At 35.0% G+C, this 15,762-nt stretch overlaps 2 protein-coding genes across 2 annotated transcripts; one reads left to right on the top strand and one right to left on the bottom strand.

The window, feature by feature from the left end:
* Nucleotides 1-9,370: 9,370 nt before the first annotated feature.
* On the bottom strand, nt 9,371-10,330 carry LOC129747555 (dolichol-phosphate mannosyltransferase subunit 1-like). Its single transcript, XM_055741833.1, is given in 4 exon segments — nt 9,371-9,460; nt 9,462-9,782; nt 9,842-10,052; nt 10,122-10,330. Coding segments are annotated over 4 exon segments (720 nt in total). The 5' UTR covers nt 10,220-10,330.
* Nucleotides 10,331-10,485: 155 nt separating this feature from the next.
* Nucleotides 10,486-15,632, top strand: LOC129746393 (NADH dehydrogenase [ubiquinone] 1 beta subcomplex subunit 9-like). The gene is made up of 3 exons (XM_055740028.1): nt 10,486-10,678; nt 10,830-10,972; nt 15,286-15,632. Exons 1-3 carry the CDS (start codon nt 10,587-10,589, stop codon nt 15,480-15,482), a joined length of 432 nt encoding a protein of 143 aa, XP_055596003.1. The 5' UTR covers nt 10,486-10,586; the 3' UTR covers nt 15,483-15,632.
* The last annotated feature ends 130 nt before the right edge of the window (nt 15,633-15,762 follow it).

The raw sequence follows: 15,762 nt of genomic DNA, 5'->3' as shown, positions 1-15,762 counted from the left end.
AACATAGGCTTGAGACATGGGGCAGAAAATATGAGACATATCTCATGTGTCATGACTCATGTCTCAGGTCTCAAGTCTCTTGTTTCAGATCTGAGATCTTAAGTCTCATATCTCCGGTCTAAAGTCTAAAGTCTCATGTCTTTTGTCTCAGGTCTCAAGTCTCAGGTGTCATGTTCATGTATCATGGCTCAGGTCTCAAGAGTCAGGTCTAAATTTTCCGCAATCAACACGGTTTTTTACGCGGTTCTCTGAAATTATGTTGTTTCGGGAATTAACGCGGATTTTATTACGCTGTACGTATAACTTCGTAAAAAAAACCTTACTGAATACGGAAAGTAAATCATAAAAAATCATCATAAAAAAGCATAAGAATAAAGCAACAAAAATGTTTGCTGGGTGGCCAAACCGGATAAAAAAATTTGGGGCTGAAGCCCCGTTTCATGAATTACAATCCCGAAGTTGATTTTTTTTGTTGAAATTTTAAACCCATTGCACAGTGGTCCAAAAGGGTCTGAAATGGAACTTTATTCCTGGTGCTTTTGTCTTTAATTTTAGCTATTCCTAGATGTCTTCAGAAAATTTACTAGTAAGATTGTTTCCCTTAACGTGAAAGTATCAAAAATTAGTCAGAGCCTACTACGATAAAAATAAAAACACTAACTTTTTTGTTTGAAGAGATAGAGTCCAAATTTGTTCTACAAAGTTGTAGATATCATCAAAATATGAAACTTTGTTGAAATGACAAAAGCTTTATCTCTATTCAGTGCAGAGTTATAAAGCTTTTGGTTTAAAACATACATAAAATTTCTTTTTTTGTACTTAACTTTTGTAAATTTTGAACTGACATAAATATGGTGTTCACAACATTTATTGCGATACTCAATACGCACATTTTGCACTAGATTTTAAGTCTTTACGACCTTGTCTTCCGAAGTTATCGCAATTTCAAGTTTTGTTTTTGCTTAATTTCACGAATTTCTAGGGTAAAATGGGGCAAGTGGATCCAAAAACTAAATACCACATCTTGAAGTATAATTCAAGTACTACAAACTTAGCTAAAAACTACTTGTCTCCACGCGCCCGTTTTTGAGTACGGTCGGCATAAATTGGATGAATTCTTAGATTTTAACGAGAAAATAGAGATTGATTGTTAATAATTCTGTCATATCTTCTCAAGAAATGAACTATCTGTTTTGATGTCTTCAAATGAAAGTTGCAACAACAAACGAGCTATTGAATGGTATTTTTAGAGAATTTTTGATGATACCGTTTGTACCGTTAAACAATTTTTAAAGCGTTTTTACGGTTTTAACTGGAAATGCTTTTTGTTAATTTTTATTTAAATATTAAATTTGAAAAGGTGATAAAATTTCAATGCGTTTTGATGTGCTATTTGATGATTTCAGTTGGAAACTGATAAAGTTGTGTGCATTTTAAGCATGTTTTTATTTAAACGATGACAATAAAACTCAATTTTCTCGTTAAAATCTAAGAATTCAACCAATTTATGCCGACCGTACTCAAAAACGGGCGCGTGGAGACAAGTAGTTTTTAGCTAAGTTTGTAGTACTTGAATTATACTTCAAGATGTGGTAATTAGTTTTTGGATCCACTTGCCCCATTTTACCCTAGAAATTCGTGAAATTAAGCAAAAATAAAACTAGAAATTGCGATAACTTCGGAAGACAAGGTCGTAAAGACTTAAGATCTAGTGCAAAATGTGCGTATTGAGTATCGCAATAAATGTTGTGAACACCATATTTATGTAAGTTCAAAATTTACATAAGTTTACAAAAGAACAAATTTTATGTAAGGTACACCGGGGCAAGTGCAAACGGTTTTCACCATAGTTCAACTTTCACATGTCCTAGAAAAATATGTATATGTTCAAATATTATCAATTATCGTTCGTTGCATCACTAAAATAGTTCTAAACAAATTCCTGTTGAAAGTGAAAAATAAAAAAATGTTGGTAAAAAGTAACGGTGCTTTTGTGAAAAAATTTCAAAATTTGCACTTGCCCCGTTTATGGGGGCAAGTGCAAACGCAATACTTTTTCCTAACTAATTCACAAATGAGTCAGTGCATCGGTCCTAAAATGAATTGAATACATGTTCCGGCACGTTTTATCAACTTTTATTCATATATTTGCTGTTTTGTTGCAATATTGATAACTTTTTGGAACTCCATTTTTGGTGACTGTTGTTTTAAGCAAAAGACCTTCATTTACTAATGCATTACGGAACTTTGAACATCCGCTTTAGATACAACCCTTTGGTACCCCTTCTGACCATTTCAATATAATGCTGAACCATTTTGGTGATGAATTTTCTGAAATGGCTGATGTTACATGGCTTAAAGGTACGTTTGCACTTACCCCGCAGTGTGGGTTAACAAGAGCGAATATTATTTTCACAACTTTCGGGGTTGTACTGAAAATTTATCATAAATTTTCTGCTTTCACTTGAATATCGGTCCCAAACACTCACCTTTTAACGAAAATTCGGATTTGAATGCCCTTCTTTGTAGCCAAAATATGCAAAACAAAAACACACTGTTCATGTCTAGTACGGGAGTATGACATTTGGCATAAAGCCATTTGGCATAATGCCTTTTGGCATAAAGCCATTTGGCATAAAAGCCATTTGGCATAAATGCCATTTGGCATAAAGGCCATTTGGCATAAAAGCCATTTGGCATAAAGCCATTTGGCATAATTTCAGCTTACTGAGTGGTGACTATTTAAATAAACTTGCAATTTTTTTTCAAATTTTGCGGCGTTGCCGCAAACATCGAGGATGCAGGGGGTGAGGCGGCACAAAGCCGCCGAAGCTCCCCAATCCGAGGTGGCCGCCGACCCGCCGTCGGAAGCGGCGGCCTTATTACATTGGTCTAGGTCTACTGGGGCCTCCTAGGTTTACGTGAAAGCTAGGGGTGATCCCTTAGTCCCGTCCGCCGCGCGATAGCGCGAAGGACACACTTTCATGAAAGTTCGAACGCGCAGCGTGAGGAGTCGGTTCAAGCTTAGGTCTAAACGCCTTACTTATTGCGGTTCTACAAAAGTCAACACCAGCCTCCTCACGCTGCGCGTTCGAACTTTTATTAAATATTGTCCTTCGCGCTATCGCGCGGCGGACGGGGCTAAGGGATCACCCCTAGCTTTCACGTAAACCTAGGAGGCCCCAGTAGACCTAGACCAATGTAATAAGGCCGCCGCTTCCGACGGCGGGTCGGCGGCCACCTCGGATTGGGGAGCTTCGGCGGCTTTGTGCCGCCTCACCCCCTGCATCCTCGATGTTTGCGGCAATGCCGCAAAACTTAAGAAAAGAAAACATGCAACGTTGTCCGAAAAGTGAATCTCAACGTGATCACACGAAAAAAGAAATTATGCCAAATGGCTTTATGCCAAATGGCTTTATGCCAAATGGCTTTTATGCCAAATGACCTTTATGCCAAATGGCATTTATGCCAAAAGGCTTTTATGCCAAATGGCTTTATGCCAAAAGGCATTATGCCAAATGGCTTTATGCCAAATGTCATACTCCCGTCTAGTACGTAGTTGAATTCGTGTGTGATCAAACAGTGCCGTGTTTTTGGTGAAAAATTTAAAGAAAGTTTAGTTTATCTATGCCAGATTGTTCGTTTGGGTGTAAACAACAATTTCTAGAAGAAGAAATATTTTTTACTTTTTTTGTAACAGAGAAAAGTTGAGCGTTTGCACTTGCCCCGAGTTTGCACTTGCCCCGGTGTACCTTATGTTTTAAACCAAAAGCTTTATAACTCTGCACTGAATAGAGATAAAGCTTTTGTCATTTCAACAAAGTTTCATATTTTGATGATATCTACAACTTTGTAGAACAAATTTGGTCTCTATCTCTTCAAACAAAAAAGTTAGTGTTTTTATTTTTATCGTAGTAGGCTGTGACTAATTTTTGATACTTTCACGTTAAGGAAAACAATCTTACTAGTAAATGTTCTGAAGACATCTAATAGCCAAAATGAAAGACAAAGTCACCAGGAAAAAAGTTCCATTTCAGGCCCTTTTGGACCACTGTGCATTGGATTATTCCTCCTCCAAGCATATAATTAAAAGCGAATTATGTATCTCCTCATGTTATTTTTAAATGATTAATTATTGGGGAAAATTTTGTTATGAGAAGGTGCTTGCAGGATACACCACGGAGAAACACAAAAATTTACCGAAATTGTGCTATCACTTTATTTCACAAAATTTATAATCATCGAAAATTTTCACCTTCTTGTTTACCTCAGTCTCTAAAATTCAATGATATTTTTATAAAAATTGACAGATTTTACAAAATTAACAAAAGCGACACAATTGTCAAAAAATACCAAATTTACAAAATTGTGAAAAAGAACAAAATCGACCAAATTGACAAAATTGTAAAAAATGACAAAAATGACGAAATTGAGAATAGAAAAATTTTACCAAATCGTCAAAAATGATAGAACTAATATAATGGGCAAATTGACAAGAATAATAAAACTTGCAAATTTGACAAACTAACAAAAATGATAAAACGCGTAAATTTAACAAAAACTACAAAATTGATGAAAAAAAATGTCAAAAAATTTAACAAAAATGACAATAACGACAAAATTCACTTTTGTCATTTCTGTTTATTTTGTCAGTTCTATTAACTTTGTCCATTTTGTAGGTTTCCTCAAATTAGTTATTTTTATCCATGTGGTCAGATTTTTCATTTTTGTTAATTTTTCATAAATTCAGTAAATTTTGTCAATTTGGTAAATTCAAACAATTTTTTTGCATTTTGTCAATTTTGTAATTTAATTTCATTTTAAATTTTTGTCAATTTTATCATTGATATTAATTTTGTCAATTTGGTCAAATTTATAATTATGATTGTTTTGAAATTCTTGATCTTATTCGTCACTTTTGTAAATTTTTCGAATTTTTGTCAGTTTTGCTAATTTTGTCACTATTTTCTTGTTTTTTCTCAAATCTGTCAATTTGAACAAAAAAAAAATGCATTTTATATAACACTTAGTGATAAAATTGAAATAAAAATATAAAATTTACAAAACCTCGATACGCTACTGAGTAAAAAGCTTTTCCAAAACAAGATTTCAATATTGATAAGTATAGTTTAGATTGAGTTCATGTAGAAAAAACCTCTTATGAATGCAAAACGCCACACGCAACAGTAAGCGCAGAGCCTGTAGTAAGTAGGTAAGCTTAAGTGGGAAAAGGGAAATAAGTTCAGTTCCACGCGCAATAACCACGTATACAAAATTAATAGATGGACACTGACTGGTTGGTTGTTTGGTCGCTCTTTGCCGGTGGACTAGGCCACTACTATTCGTCGTCAGTCGTGACTGTTTCGGTTCCAAACCACCAAGCGGTGCTGTGGCCAACTTTCCAGACAACGCACGCGATACGACAACGACGCAAACCGGGAGGAAACAATCACACACCATCACCAGCAGCCAGCCTGCAGCACTTACTGCTAGTGGTCTGGTTTGGTCCGGTCCGATTCGTGGACATCGTCGTTTGATGCGCCACTTTTACTTTGCAGTTTTCTGATTATTTTTTGTCTCCCACCCGGAACTCGATGAACGAGATTCAAGTGACTGGCCTGGCGGCGCAGCGCGGTGAAATTCTGCTCTGCCGTCAATATTGAGATTTTATCCGGTTGCGCACCTGTTTTTCCTCTTCCCCTGAGTTGTGGTTGTTGCATTTGGGAATCCAAACTTTTCCGTTATGCCAATCCGGACGACACATACCAACATACACAGAGACACAGCCTGAACACACCAGCACACAACTCACGGATTTCTTTTTAACAACGCCGCATCAGCGCTTCCGAAATTCCGATGCACTTTGTAAAACCCGAATTAGGAAATAATATTTTCTGTTCACACGATTCCGAGTCAGCAGCCACTTTTCAGCTTCCCATACTTCATGAGAGCTCACCTTGCTATTAATTTCGTCGTTGATACGGTCATTTCTTCGATTCCCACACAAAACTTAAGCGTTGGTGGCACTTCTTTTTTCACCCCGAAACTAATCACGCGATACAACACCACACATTTTGGAAGTCGAATAACTCGCTCGAAATACACGTCTTGTCCCGTACGTAAGTTTACCGAAGATTGAAATTGCACAATAATTAAAATTGAATACGAAAATGTAAGCGAAAATAACAGCAAAGAAAAAAGTCCGAATTTTTAGATGACGCACAACTTGGCGATCGCGATGCTTCGTCGAAGGTTTGACGAGTTGTGCGAGTTTTGCTTGCTTGCTGGTGCCGCTGAACGAATTTGTGGTACGAAAAAGAATTCGAAAAAACCATCATCGTCATTGTATGAGAAGACGATGCGGAAGCGGAATCAGCGAAAATGATCGGCGCCGCGGCGGTTTTTTGAAAAGAAAAACAAAACATAAAAGGAAACGTCAAAAAAACTGACACGCAAATGCGGGGGATAGGAATGTGCTCGAAAATATCCGCTTGAATTTTCAAGCGGTCGTAAAAACAGTTTTGGCAAAAAAGTGACAACAAAATTCTACCTTTCGGTGTTTTCGGTAAAGACAAAATGAAAATAATGACAAAAAATGATAAAATGACAAAATCTGTGACATAAATGACAAAAATAAGAAAAGTGACGAAAATGATAAATGACAGAAATTACGAAAATGAAAAAAAAACTGACAACAACGACAAAAAAAAAATACAAAAATTTAAAATAAATAAAAAAGATGATCAAAATGACCAAACATGACAAAAATAACCACAACGATAAAAATGAAAAATAAAAAATAAAATTGAAAAATGTTAAAAATGCCGAAAATGACAAAAATAAAAAAATTGCAAAAAAGACAAAAAGACGAAAATGACGAAACTGACAAAATAACAAAAATTGAAAAAATCTGTGAAATAAAAAACAAAAATTAGAAAAGTAACAAAATTGATCAATGACAAAGATGACAAAAATGACGTAAACGACAAAAATGACGAAAATGAAACAAAAAAAAACAAAAAATTACAAAAACGACAAAATTGATAAAAATTTTAAAAAAACTAGAAAGATGACCAAAATTACGAAAAAGACAAAAATGACAGAAATGACAAAAAAGAGAAAAATGATAAAAACGACAAAAATGACAAAAATAAAAAAAAAATGGCAAAATTATGAAAACTACAACAATAACAAAAATGACTAAAATGACAGGAAAAAAATTATAAAAATGACAAAATTGACAAAAATGATAAAAACTACAACAATAACAAAAATGACAGGAAAAAAAATTATAAAAATGACAAAATTAAATAAAAATGACAAAAAAGACGAAAACGGACAAAAACGTCAAAATTAACAAAAACAACAAAATCGACAAAATTGACAAACATGACCAAAATAAAAAAATTGACAAAAATTAAAAAAAAATGGACAAAAATGACAAATGACTAAAATTTCAAAAATGATAAAAACGACAAAAATGACAAAAACGACAAAATTGACAACAATGACAAAAATGATAAAAATTACAAAATTGACTAAATTGTCCATGACGACAAAATTTTTTTTAAAAAATTAGAAAGATGACCAAAATGACAAAAATGACAAGTATGACAAAATGAGAAAAATGGTAAACATACCAAAAACGACAAAAATGATAGAAAATGATAAAAAAATAACAAAAATGTAGAAAATGACAAAAATAATAAAAATGACTTAAATGACAAAAATTAATAACTGACCAAAATGACAATGACCAAAATGACAAGAATGACCAAAATGACAAAAATGGCAAGAACGACAAAAATTACTAAAACAAAAAAAAAATCAAAAATGACAAAAATAACTCAATAACACAAAATTTCAAAAATGACAAAAGTGACAAAAATGACCAAAATGACGAAAATGATCAAAATGACCACAATGACCAAAATGACAAAAAATGGAAAAATGATAAAAATGATAAAAACAAAAATTAAAAAATTAAAAATGACAAAAATAACAAAAATAACAAAAATGACAAAAATGATAAATATTAGAAAAATGACAGAAAAAAAGGACAAAAAATGAGAAAAATTTGTCATGGCAATGGCAAAAATGACAAAAATGATAGATACGACAAAATTGACAAAAAAAAGACAAATTTAAAAATTAAAAAAATATCAGAAAAGACAAAAATAAAAAACACGACCAAAATGATCAAAGTGGCCAAAACTACAAAAATGACAAAGATGACAGAAATGACAAAAATTGGCAAAAATGACAAAAATAACAAAAAAAAAACAAACATGACAAAAATTACAATAATTTCAATAATAATAAACAAGACAAAAATGACAATAATCAAAAAAAAAAAAAAAATTGACAAAAATGACAAAAATAAAAATAATGCAAAAATGAATTACAAAAATGTCAGAAATAACAAAAAAAGATAAAGATGACAAAACTGACAAATATTACAAAATGACAAAAATGAAAAAAATATAAAAAAAATAAAAAATAATGACAAAAATGACGCATATTACCAAAGTGACCAAAATGACAAAAATACCAAAATTTAAATTATTACAAAAATTACAAAAATGACACAGTTGATAAAAATGACAGAAATGACAAAAATGGCATAAAGACAGAAATTGAAAAAAGTGAAAAAAAAATTGAAAAAAGTGAAAAATTACCAAAATTACGAATATTACAATAAATGCAAAAATGACAAAAATTACACAAATGACAAAAAGCCAAAATGAAAAAAATACGAAATGACAAGAATTATTATTTTTTTAAATGACAAAAAAGGCAAAATGACAAAATAGACCAAAATGACAAACAAAAATACAAAAAATGCTGATTTACAAAATGAAAAAAATGATTAAATTGACAAAAGTTACTAAAGATAAAAATGACAAATATGTCATATATAACGAAAATGAGCAAAAATTTCAAAAATGTCCCTTATAACAAAAATGACAAACATGATTAAATAACAATAGAGACATAAATCATCAGAAATACAAAACTTGCAATATGGTAAAAACGACAAAAAAAGACGAAATCAACAAAAAAAAAATCACGATGACACAATATCATATCATGTGAAGTCGATTTTACCGTTTAAATCATATTGTTACAATTGTCATTTTATGTCAAGATTGCCATTTTTATCATTTTGTTACAATTTCAACAGATTGTAGGCGTTGGGATTCTCGGAGTTAACTTCGGTGAATAATTACCCATCATGCCATTTATGCCATTAACATCTTTTTATTATTTGTTATTAACTCTTAAATAAATGCAAAACAGTTAACATAAACTTTAAAAGGACAAATTGCATTTATAACTTTCTCTCTTCATCAACTTAAGTAAGACTAATTCAAGTGGTCGCGAATAGATACAGCAGATTCTTGGCAAACTGCACGATTTCCGATCCACCCAGCTTGGACTGTCCGTAAACACGATCGACCGAAAGAAATCGGAACTTCCCCGACGGTGTAGTTCAGTTGCCGGGCCCGGACGATCATCTCCATCTGGAACACGTAACCCTTGGATTTGCACCGGGAGATGAGCTCTTTGAGGACGTCTTTTTTGTAAAGTCTGAAAGAACCGGTCAAATCGGAAGCATTCGGCCGGAGCAACAGCTGGGACAGGAAATTTGCTCCCCGGGAGATGAGCTTCCGTTTGAAGTCCCACCCGTAGACTCCGCCATCTCCGACGTAGCGGGTTCCGGACACCACGTCCAAGTTGGAACGCTGCTGTAGCTCTACGAACTGGGGAATGAATTTGGGCTGGCGGAGAAAAAGACGAGATTAAAGTAATTTAGCAGAATTTAAGAAAAATATCCTACATGATGGCTCAGGTCGGCATCCATGATGATGATGAAGTTTCCGGTTGCATGTTGGATGCCGTGCACGTACGCCGTTCCCAGGCCAAGTTTGCCGGCCCTCGGTCTAAGCACGATCCGATCTGAGCCGTAGATTTTCTGCAGCTCCTTGGCCACCTCCAGGGTCCCATCGGGGCTGGCATCGTCGATCACAATCACTTCGTAGTCGATTCGCCTGGAAACAACATTTGCATGTTTTTAGTGAACCTTCTACTCTGATTTATTGCATTAAAAAGGTACTCACGCTTCCTGCATGTATTTAACAATCAACCAGATGATTATGGGAAGATTCTCCCGTTCATTGTAGGTCGGTAACAATATGGAATACTTGTTTGCAGTCATGGTGTTGGAAGAATTTTGATCTAATTAGAGAATAACTTGCCAGGATAAACTGTTGCAGTGGAATTTGAACAGGAAAAGTGAAGCCACTGAAATCGCGCAGACAAAACAACTTCCACGTCAAAATAAACAGCTGCATGGACGCTCTTGTTTTTTGGTCCGAGGGATAGGAAACTGTTTGTTTTGTTAGGCATAAAAAAAGGCATTTGGGTAGGCGTTATTGGATTTTTTTCTGTGACAAAATTTGCCACCAGGGTCCACCGAAGGCAGATTGAAAACGAACGAGAAAAAAACCATCAGCCATCCGCATTTCACGTCGCTGTTCGTAAAAATTTCGACTCAAAGTAGCTAGCAGAAGCGGTGCCCGAAAATGTCCGCCTCGTCGGCCTTGGCCCATACCAAGCGGGTCTGCAGCTTGTACAAGAAGTCGCTACGTAATTTGGAGGCGTGGTACGATCGCAGGTGAGTTTGAGGAAGTCCTCGAAATCCTTCCAATCTTCGTCAGGTATTGGCGATTATCTTATGTAATTTTCTGGCTCTCGACTCGGAATCAAAACATTCTCGCTCCGGTGCCATTTAGTAGTTAGTGTGGTAATATTTTGTCCTGCTTCAGACATATCTTCCGCTACCATGCTACCATCATGAGACACCGGTTCGATCAGAACAAGAACGAGAAGGACCCGGCCAAGATTGCCCGGCTGCTGGCCGATGGGGAGCGGGAACTGTTCGAGACCCAGCACTTCCAGCCGAAGAAATGTAAGTGTTTTGCCTTATGGGTTCGATGTGAGATTATTTCTACACATTTTATTAATGCAATATCTTTCTACAGTTTAAGACAGTTTTTAATAATGGTATAAACTGCCGTTGGACGCATAATTGTCACATGTGACATTTCGACGTTTTTCACTTTTTGATGCCAATCGTCATAATTTGATACGTATTATTTTATTTATTTATTTATTTATTGCAAACAGATACATAAAATTAATACATTTTAGATAGTACTCCAATGGCTTCGCCGTTTAAGGAGTTGTTATTGATCTTAAATTCTATAATCTATGATCTAATCAATGATAAAGCGATAAAAAAAAATATGTACACAAATCATGAAATTAAACTCAGCAATGAAAATAACTTAAAACTAAATGAACAATAACATAAATTCAAATATATACATGATGCAGGTTAATTTTGATATAATGAAAAAATATTGCACGATTTTAAAAGTGTTGATGATACATTGGAATTAAGAAGAAACTGCTTTATAGAATTTTTGAAATGACCATAATTGCGAAACGGACCACACTTTTCTTCAAGAAAGTTAAAAAGTTGTACGCCTCTGAAGGCTAAAGAACGTTCTCCAATAGTTGTACTGACCGAAGGGCGGGTTAACATATTTCTATTACGGGTTAAGTATTGATGATTGGTACGATCAAAATATACATTGCAGTGTGTGCTATTTGTAATGCTCAGATAAATAAAACAACAAATTTGAAATATGTACAGGCCTCTTACAGGAATTAAGTTATTATTTACATTGTAAAGTTCAGCAGAACGACTGCGATATGGAAGATTATTGATAAGACGTAGGATTTTATTTTGTGCTACTTGAAGTTTATTAATTCGAGTATTACAAGCATTGCCCCAAGAAGAAATAAGGTACATTAATAAAGACTGAAAAAGTGAATGATAAATTATATGAAGAATATTAGACGGAATCCTATGTTTGACTTTACCAACTAGACCTGTTACTTTGTTAAGTTTTTGTAATAAGTTATCGATATGTAAGTTCCAATTCAAACAGTCATCTAAAATAACTCCTAAATATTTACAGTCAGTTACAACTTTCAAACTAGGAAAAACAGATTTAGTAAGAATTAAGGATTAGAATTTTGCCGTTGAGAAGTTTTGAAAGCTATGATGTTAGATTTATCTATATTTAAAGTTAATTTATTTATACGAAAAAAATCGATCAATAATGTCATATCGGAACACAGGTTATTGTCATTTTCTTCTGAGCTGTTATTGTTATAAAATAATGCAGAGTCATCTGCAAATAACCGGAGAACTCCTTTAAGTGGCAAAGCAGCCATATCGTTTAAATAAACTATAAAAAACAATGGTCCAAGTACAGAACCCTGGGGAACTCCAATATCAATTGATGATAAACTACTGCGACAACTATTTACATTAACATATTGAAATCGGTTCGTAAGGTAGCTATTGATCAAGGCTAATGGAGCTCCACGTACTCCAGCAAAATTAAGTTTTTCAAGAAGGATTTTCCTGTCAACCGTGTCAAACGCTTTGGATAAATCCAAAAATAGGCCAAGAACGTCTTCTTTTTTATCGAGGTTCAATTGGATGTTATTAATAAGCTCAATAACTGCATTATTTGTGGAAGATTTTTCTCTAAAGCCATATTGCATGGAATAGAAAAAATTGTTGCTGTTTAAAAAGGATTGTAATCTTCTCGCTAATATTTTTCTAATATTTTGTTAACTACTGATAATATTGAAATAGGACGATAATTATTGCAAAATGAAGGATTTCCGGATTTAAAAATGGGTGTTACTTTTGCTATTTTGAGACTATTAGGATAAATACTACGTTCAAAACAAAAATTAAAAATATCAGATAGAACAGGACTTATGATGTCACTAACGGACTTTAGGACATAGACACTAATATTATCATGACCTGGACTAGTTGTGATTGCAAAATGATTTAATTAGGGAGGATATTTCTATTTCATCTGTAGGTGAGAGGAAAAATGTGCTGGCAGAACTGGATAGAGAAATTCTTTGTCGAAACATAAAGTTTATTCTAGAAATTTTGAGAAAAATTCAAAGCCAAATTGTCACACTGGGACAAATGGACGCATAACTGTCACACTGAGACGATTGGACGCATATTTGTCACACTAAAGAAATGAAACGTATTATAACTTCGGAACGCCTCAATAGATTTTCACCAAACTTGGCACCATGTGTCCTAGAGGGTCGGGAGGGGATCACGGCGATATAAACGAGGGGGAGGGGTCACTGTTTTCGCGGAAACCCAGCATGTGCAAGAAAAACTCTGCCAACTGCTTCGGATTCGTTGCTGGCACTTGGAAGAGTGCATGTAAACGTAACCCGCTTCACAACATTAGTCAAATTGTTATTCTTCCGGCGCCGTGAGACAGTTCCACCGTAATCATCAATTGTCTAGGATGGCTATATGTGATTGACGGTGGCTTTTAGCAGACCATTTCTTTTTGGTTTTGTTTTGATTTTTTTTATTTGACACACCTAGCAAAATACGGAGATGTCTGTTTAATGTTTATTTAATGTTTACGAACCTATTCCGCCAGAATTACTTCATCCGGAACTTGTCCCAAGACCGCATTCACTGCAAACGGATTGATTGTCCTCTTCTGGTAACGTTTCTCTCGCGGTTGCGACGTTTTCAGCACGGCAGTTGACAGTTAGTTGAAGAAATGTTGCTTTTTGTAAAGTGATTGAGCTGCCGCAAATTGCTCCCCCGTGCCGTTTTATTGATCGATCATGTTTGACACCAGATAGTTTAAATTTTCGAATAATCCGATTCAGACCTGATTTTTTTAAATTAAGCTTCTATTTACGAATAAAACACGAGGGCCAAACACGAAATGCCAAACCAAACAACTTCTGTGAAAATGTTCGTGGTGTGACAAATATGCGTCCATTTTTCGACTTTTCAAAGAATTTCGCGGCATAAATGTCACACAACGATTTTCATTGAAAAAAACCGTTCATTTTCGAAAAATTTGACCGAGGCTCACATGATAGGAGTATACTATAGAGATCCATGGCATTGAAGTCAACAAAAATTGCGAAACTGTGCGAGGACAGCAAATGTTTTTGTTATACTTTGATCGTTTTTCTCGCTTTGCCTTTTTGTAACATGTGACAATTATGCTTCCAACGGCAGTAAAATGGTCGTTAAAAAGTGGAAAAATTTATTGTAAATTATCACGGAGATTTTTTTTCTAAAGCACACATTATTTGCATAAGCATAGGCGAATTTGACTTCAACCCTGCCCTTCAAAGGGTAGGTTTTATACCGCCTACATTTATGCAATGTTATAAACAAAATTCGAGTACATTAGGTAGGTACCAATTGAAAATTAACGTTTACCAATTCAAGACGAAATACTTTATTCTAAAAAAAACCTTTGATCTCGTTTGATACTAAATTAATCCCATTCTCTACACGTTTTGCTTAAACTCTACGGATTCTTTTCGTAAAATATTTTTTTCAAGCAATAGTAAACTTACAATGAATGCTTGTTCTAAAAGTGACCAAAAAATCACGATGTGCTAACTATCTCCAGTGGATTAGTTTACAGTATTCACATAAGGGGCTTCGTTGAATTGATTGAATTACACGACCATGACCATTTTGTAAACTTAAATTCAGCAGGGGCATCGCACAAAATTTTCACAGTGCGGGGCCAAATAACAGGGTGTTTTCTGCAACTTTTGTGCCAACAATATGTATAAACGGCATCAACTCCAAAATAGCAACCGTGATCAAAAACACAAAATTCATCAAAGCGCCTGGAGTTGATTCACCTTTACAGTACTTTTAAGAGCCCTGAAAAAGAAGGCCTACAGAGTGTATCTGAACAGGGCTCAAAGTACATACATGCTTTTGGAAGTGATCCGAAACTAGATCCAGTATAAAAAATTGGCCATCGAGGACTCCCTTCGAAAAAGCATTCGATCGTTTGAACCATGAAAGCATCTGGGCACCACTTTTCGTACGAAGAGATCTATTTCATTTAGTGATCTATCGAACCACATTTCCTCTCTGGAGCCACTTTTTCCCGAATTACCAATAACTGCTACCTCAAATTGTTTAGTATTACCGAAGATGTTCGATACAATGGACAAAAAACCAATGTACAAAAATGGTGTTACCATTGAAGAAAAATAACAAACTTTAAAATGGGCATTTCTTCTCGAATCCATAAAAATCCGTATGGATCATAAGGTGCACAGTTCATTAACGACTACTTTTTTTTTAAATCTTTCTCATTGCAGTTGCCATGTCGCCCGGTGGCGTCGCGTTCGAACGCGAGGTCATCCCCCCGGACTGGGTGCTGGACTACTGGCACCCGCTCGAGAAGGCCCAATATCCGGAGTACTTTGCCCGCCGGGAACAGCGCAAGAAGGAGTACGTGGCCTGGTGGGAGAAGCAGTACGGCAAAGCGTCGACGGCCGATCCGCACCATCACTAACTACTACTATACCTACTTGGAAGACGAGAAGAAGTTGGAGGAGAAGGGGCGGAACTTTTTGTTCCGCCGTTTCTGCTGCCGCGATCTAGCTTGCGTTGTTGTTTGTAGAGAAGGCTAAAATATCGAATTAGAATGGATGTAAAAAGGAAACCGTGATGGTTTGATGATTTGTTCCGAAAGTCAGCAGGTAATATATTTATGTTTTCTCAAGTCAACCCGAAAATTTGAGTCTTGATTATCTTTAAGTATGTCGATTCCGATTTATTGTTAAAAGAAATTC

Source organism: Uranotaenia lowii, chromosome 2 (assembly GCF_029784155.1).
Source record: "Uranotaenia lowii strain MFRU-FL chromosome 2, ASM2978415v1, whole genome shotgun sequence".
NCBI lineage: Eukaryota > Metazoa > Arthropoda > Insecta > Diptera > Culicidae > Uranotaenia > Uranotaenia lowii.
The sequence above is the reverse complement of the archived record's forward strand: the minus strand, read 5'-3'. Positions and strand labels throughout refer to the sequence as shown.

What these genes read in the sequence shown, in the direction of transcription:
- LOC129746393 (XM_055740028.1), top strand. Translation starts at nt 10,587, where the DNA reads ATGTCCGCCTCGTCGGCCTTGGCCCATACCAAGCGGGTCTGCAGCTTG. An exon ending in GAGGCGTGGTACGATCGCAG is followed by an intron (nt 10,679 to 10,829) that starts GTGAGTTTGAGG and finishes GTCCTGCTTCAG; the next exon opens with ACATATCTTCCGCTACCATG. An exon ending in GCACTTCCAGCCGAAGAAAT is followed by an intron (nt 10,973 to 15,285) that starts GTAAGTGTTTTG and finishes TTCTCATTGCAG; the next exon opens with TTGCCATGTCGCCCGGTGGC.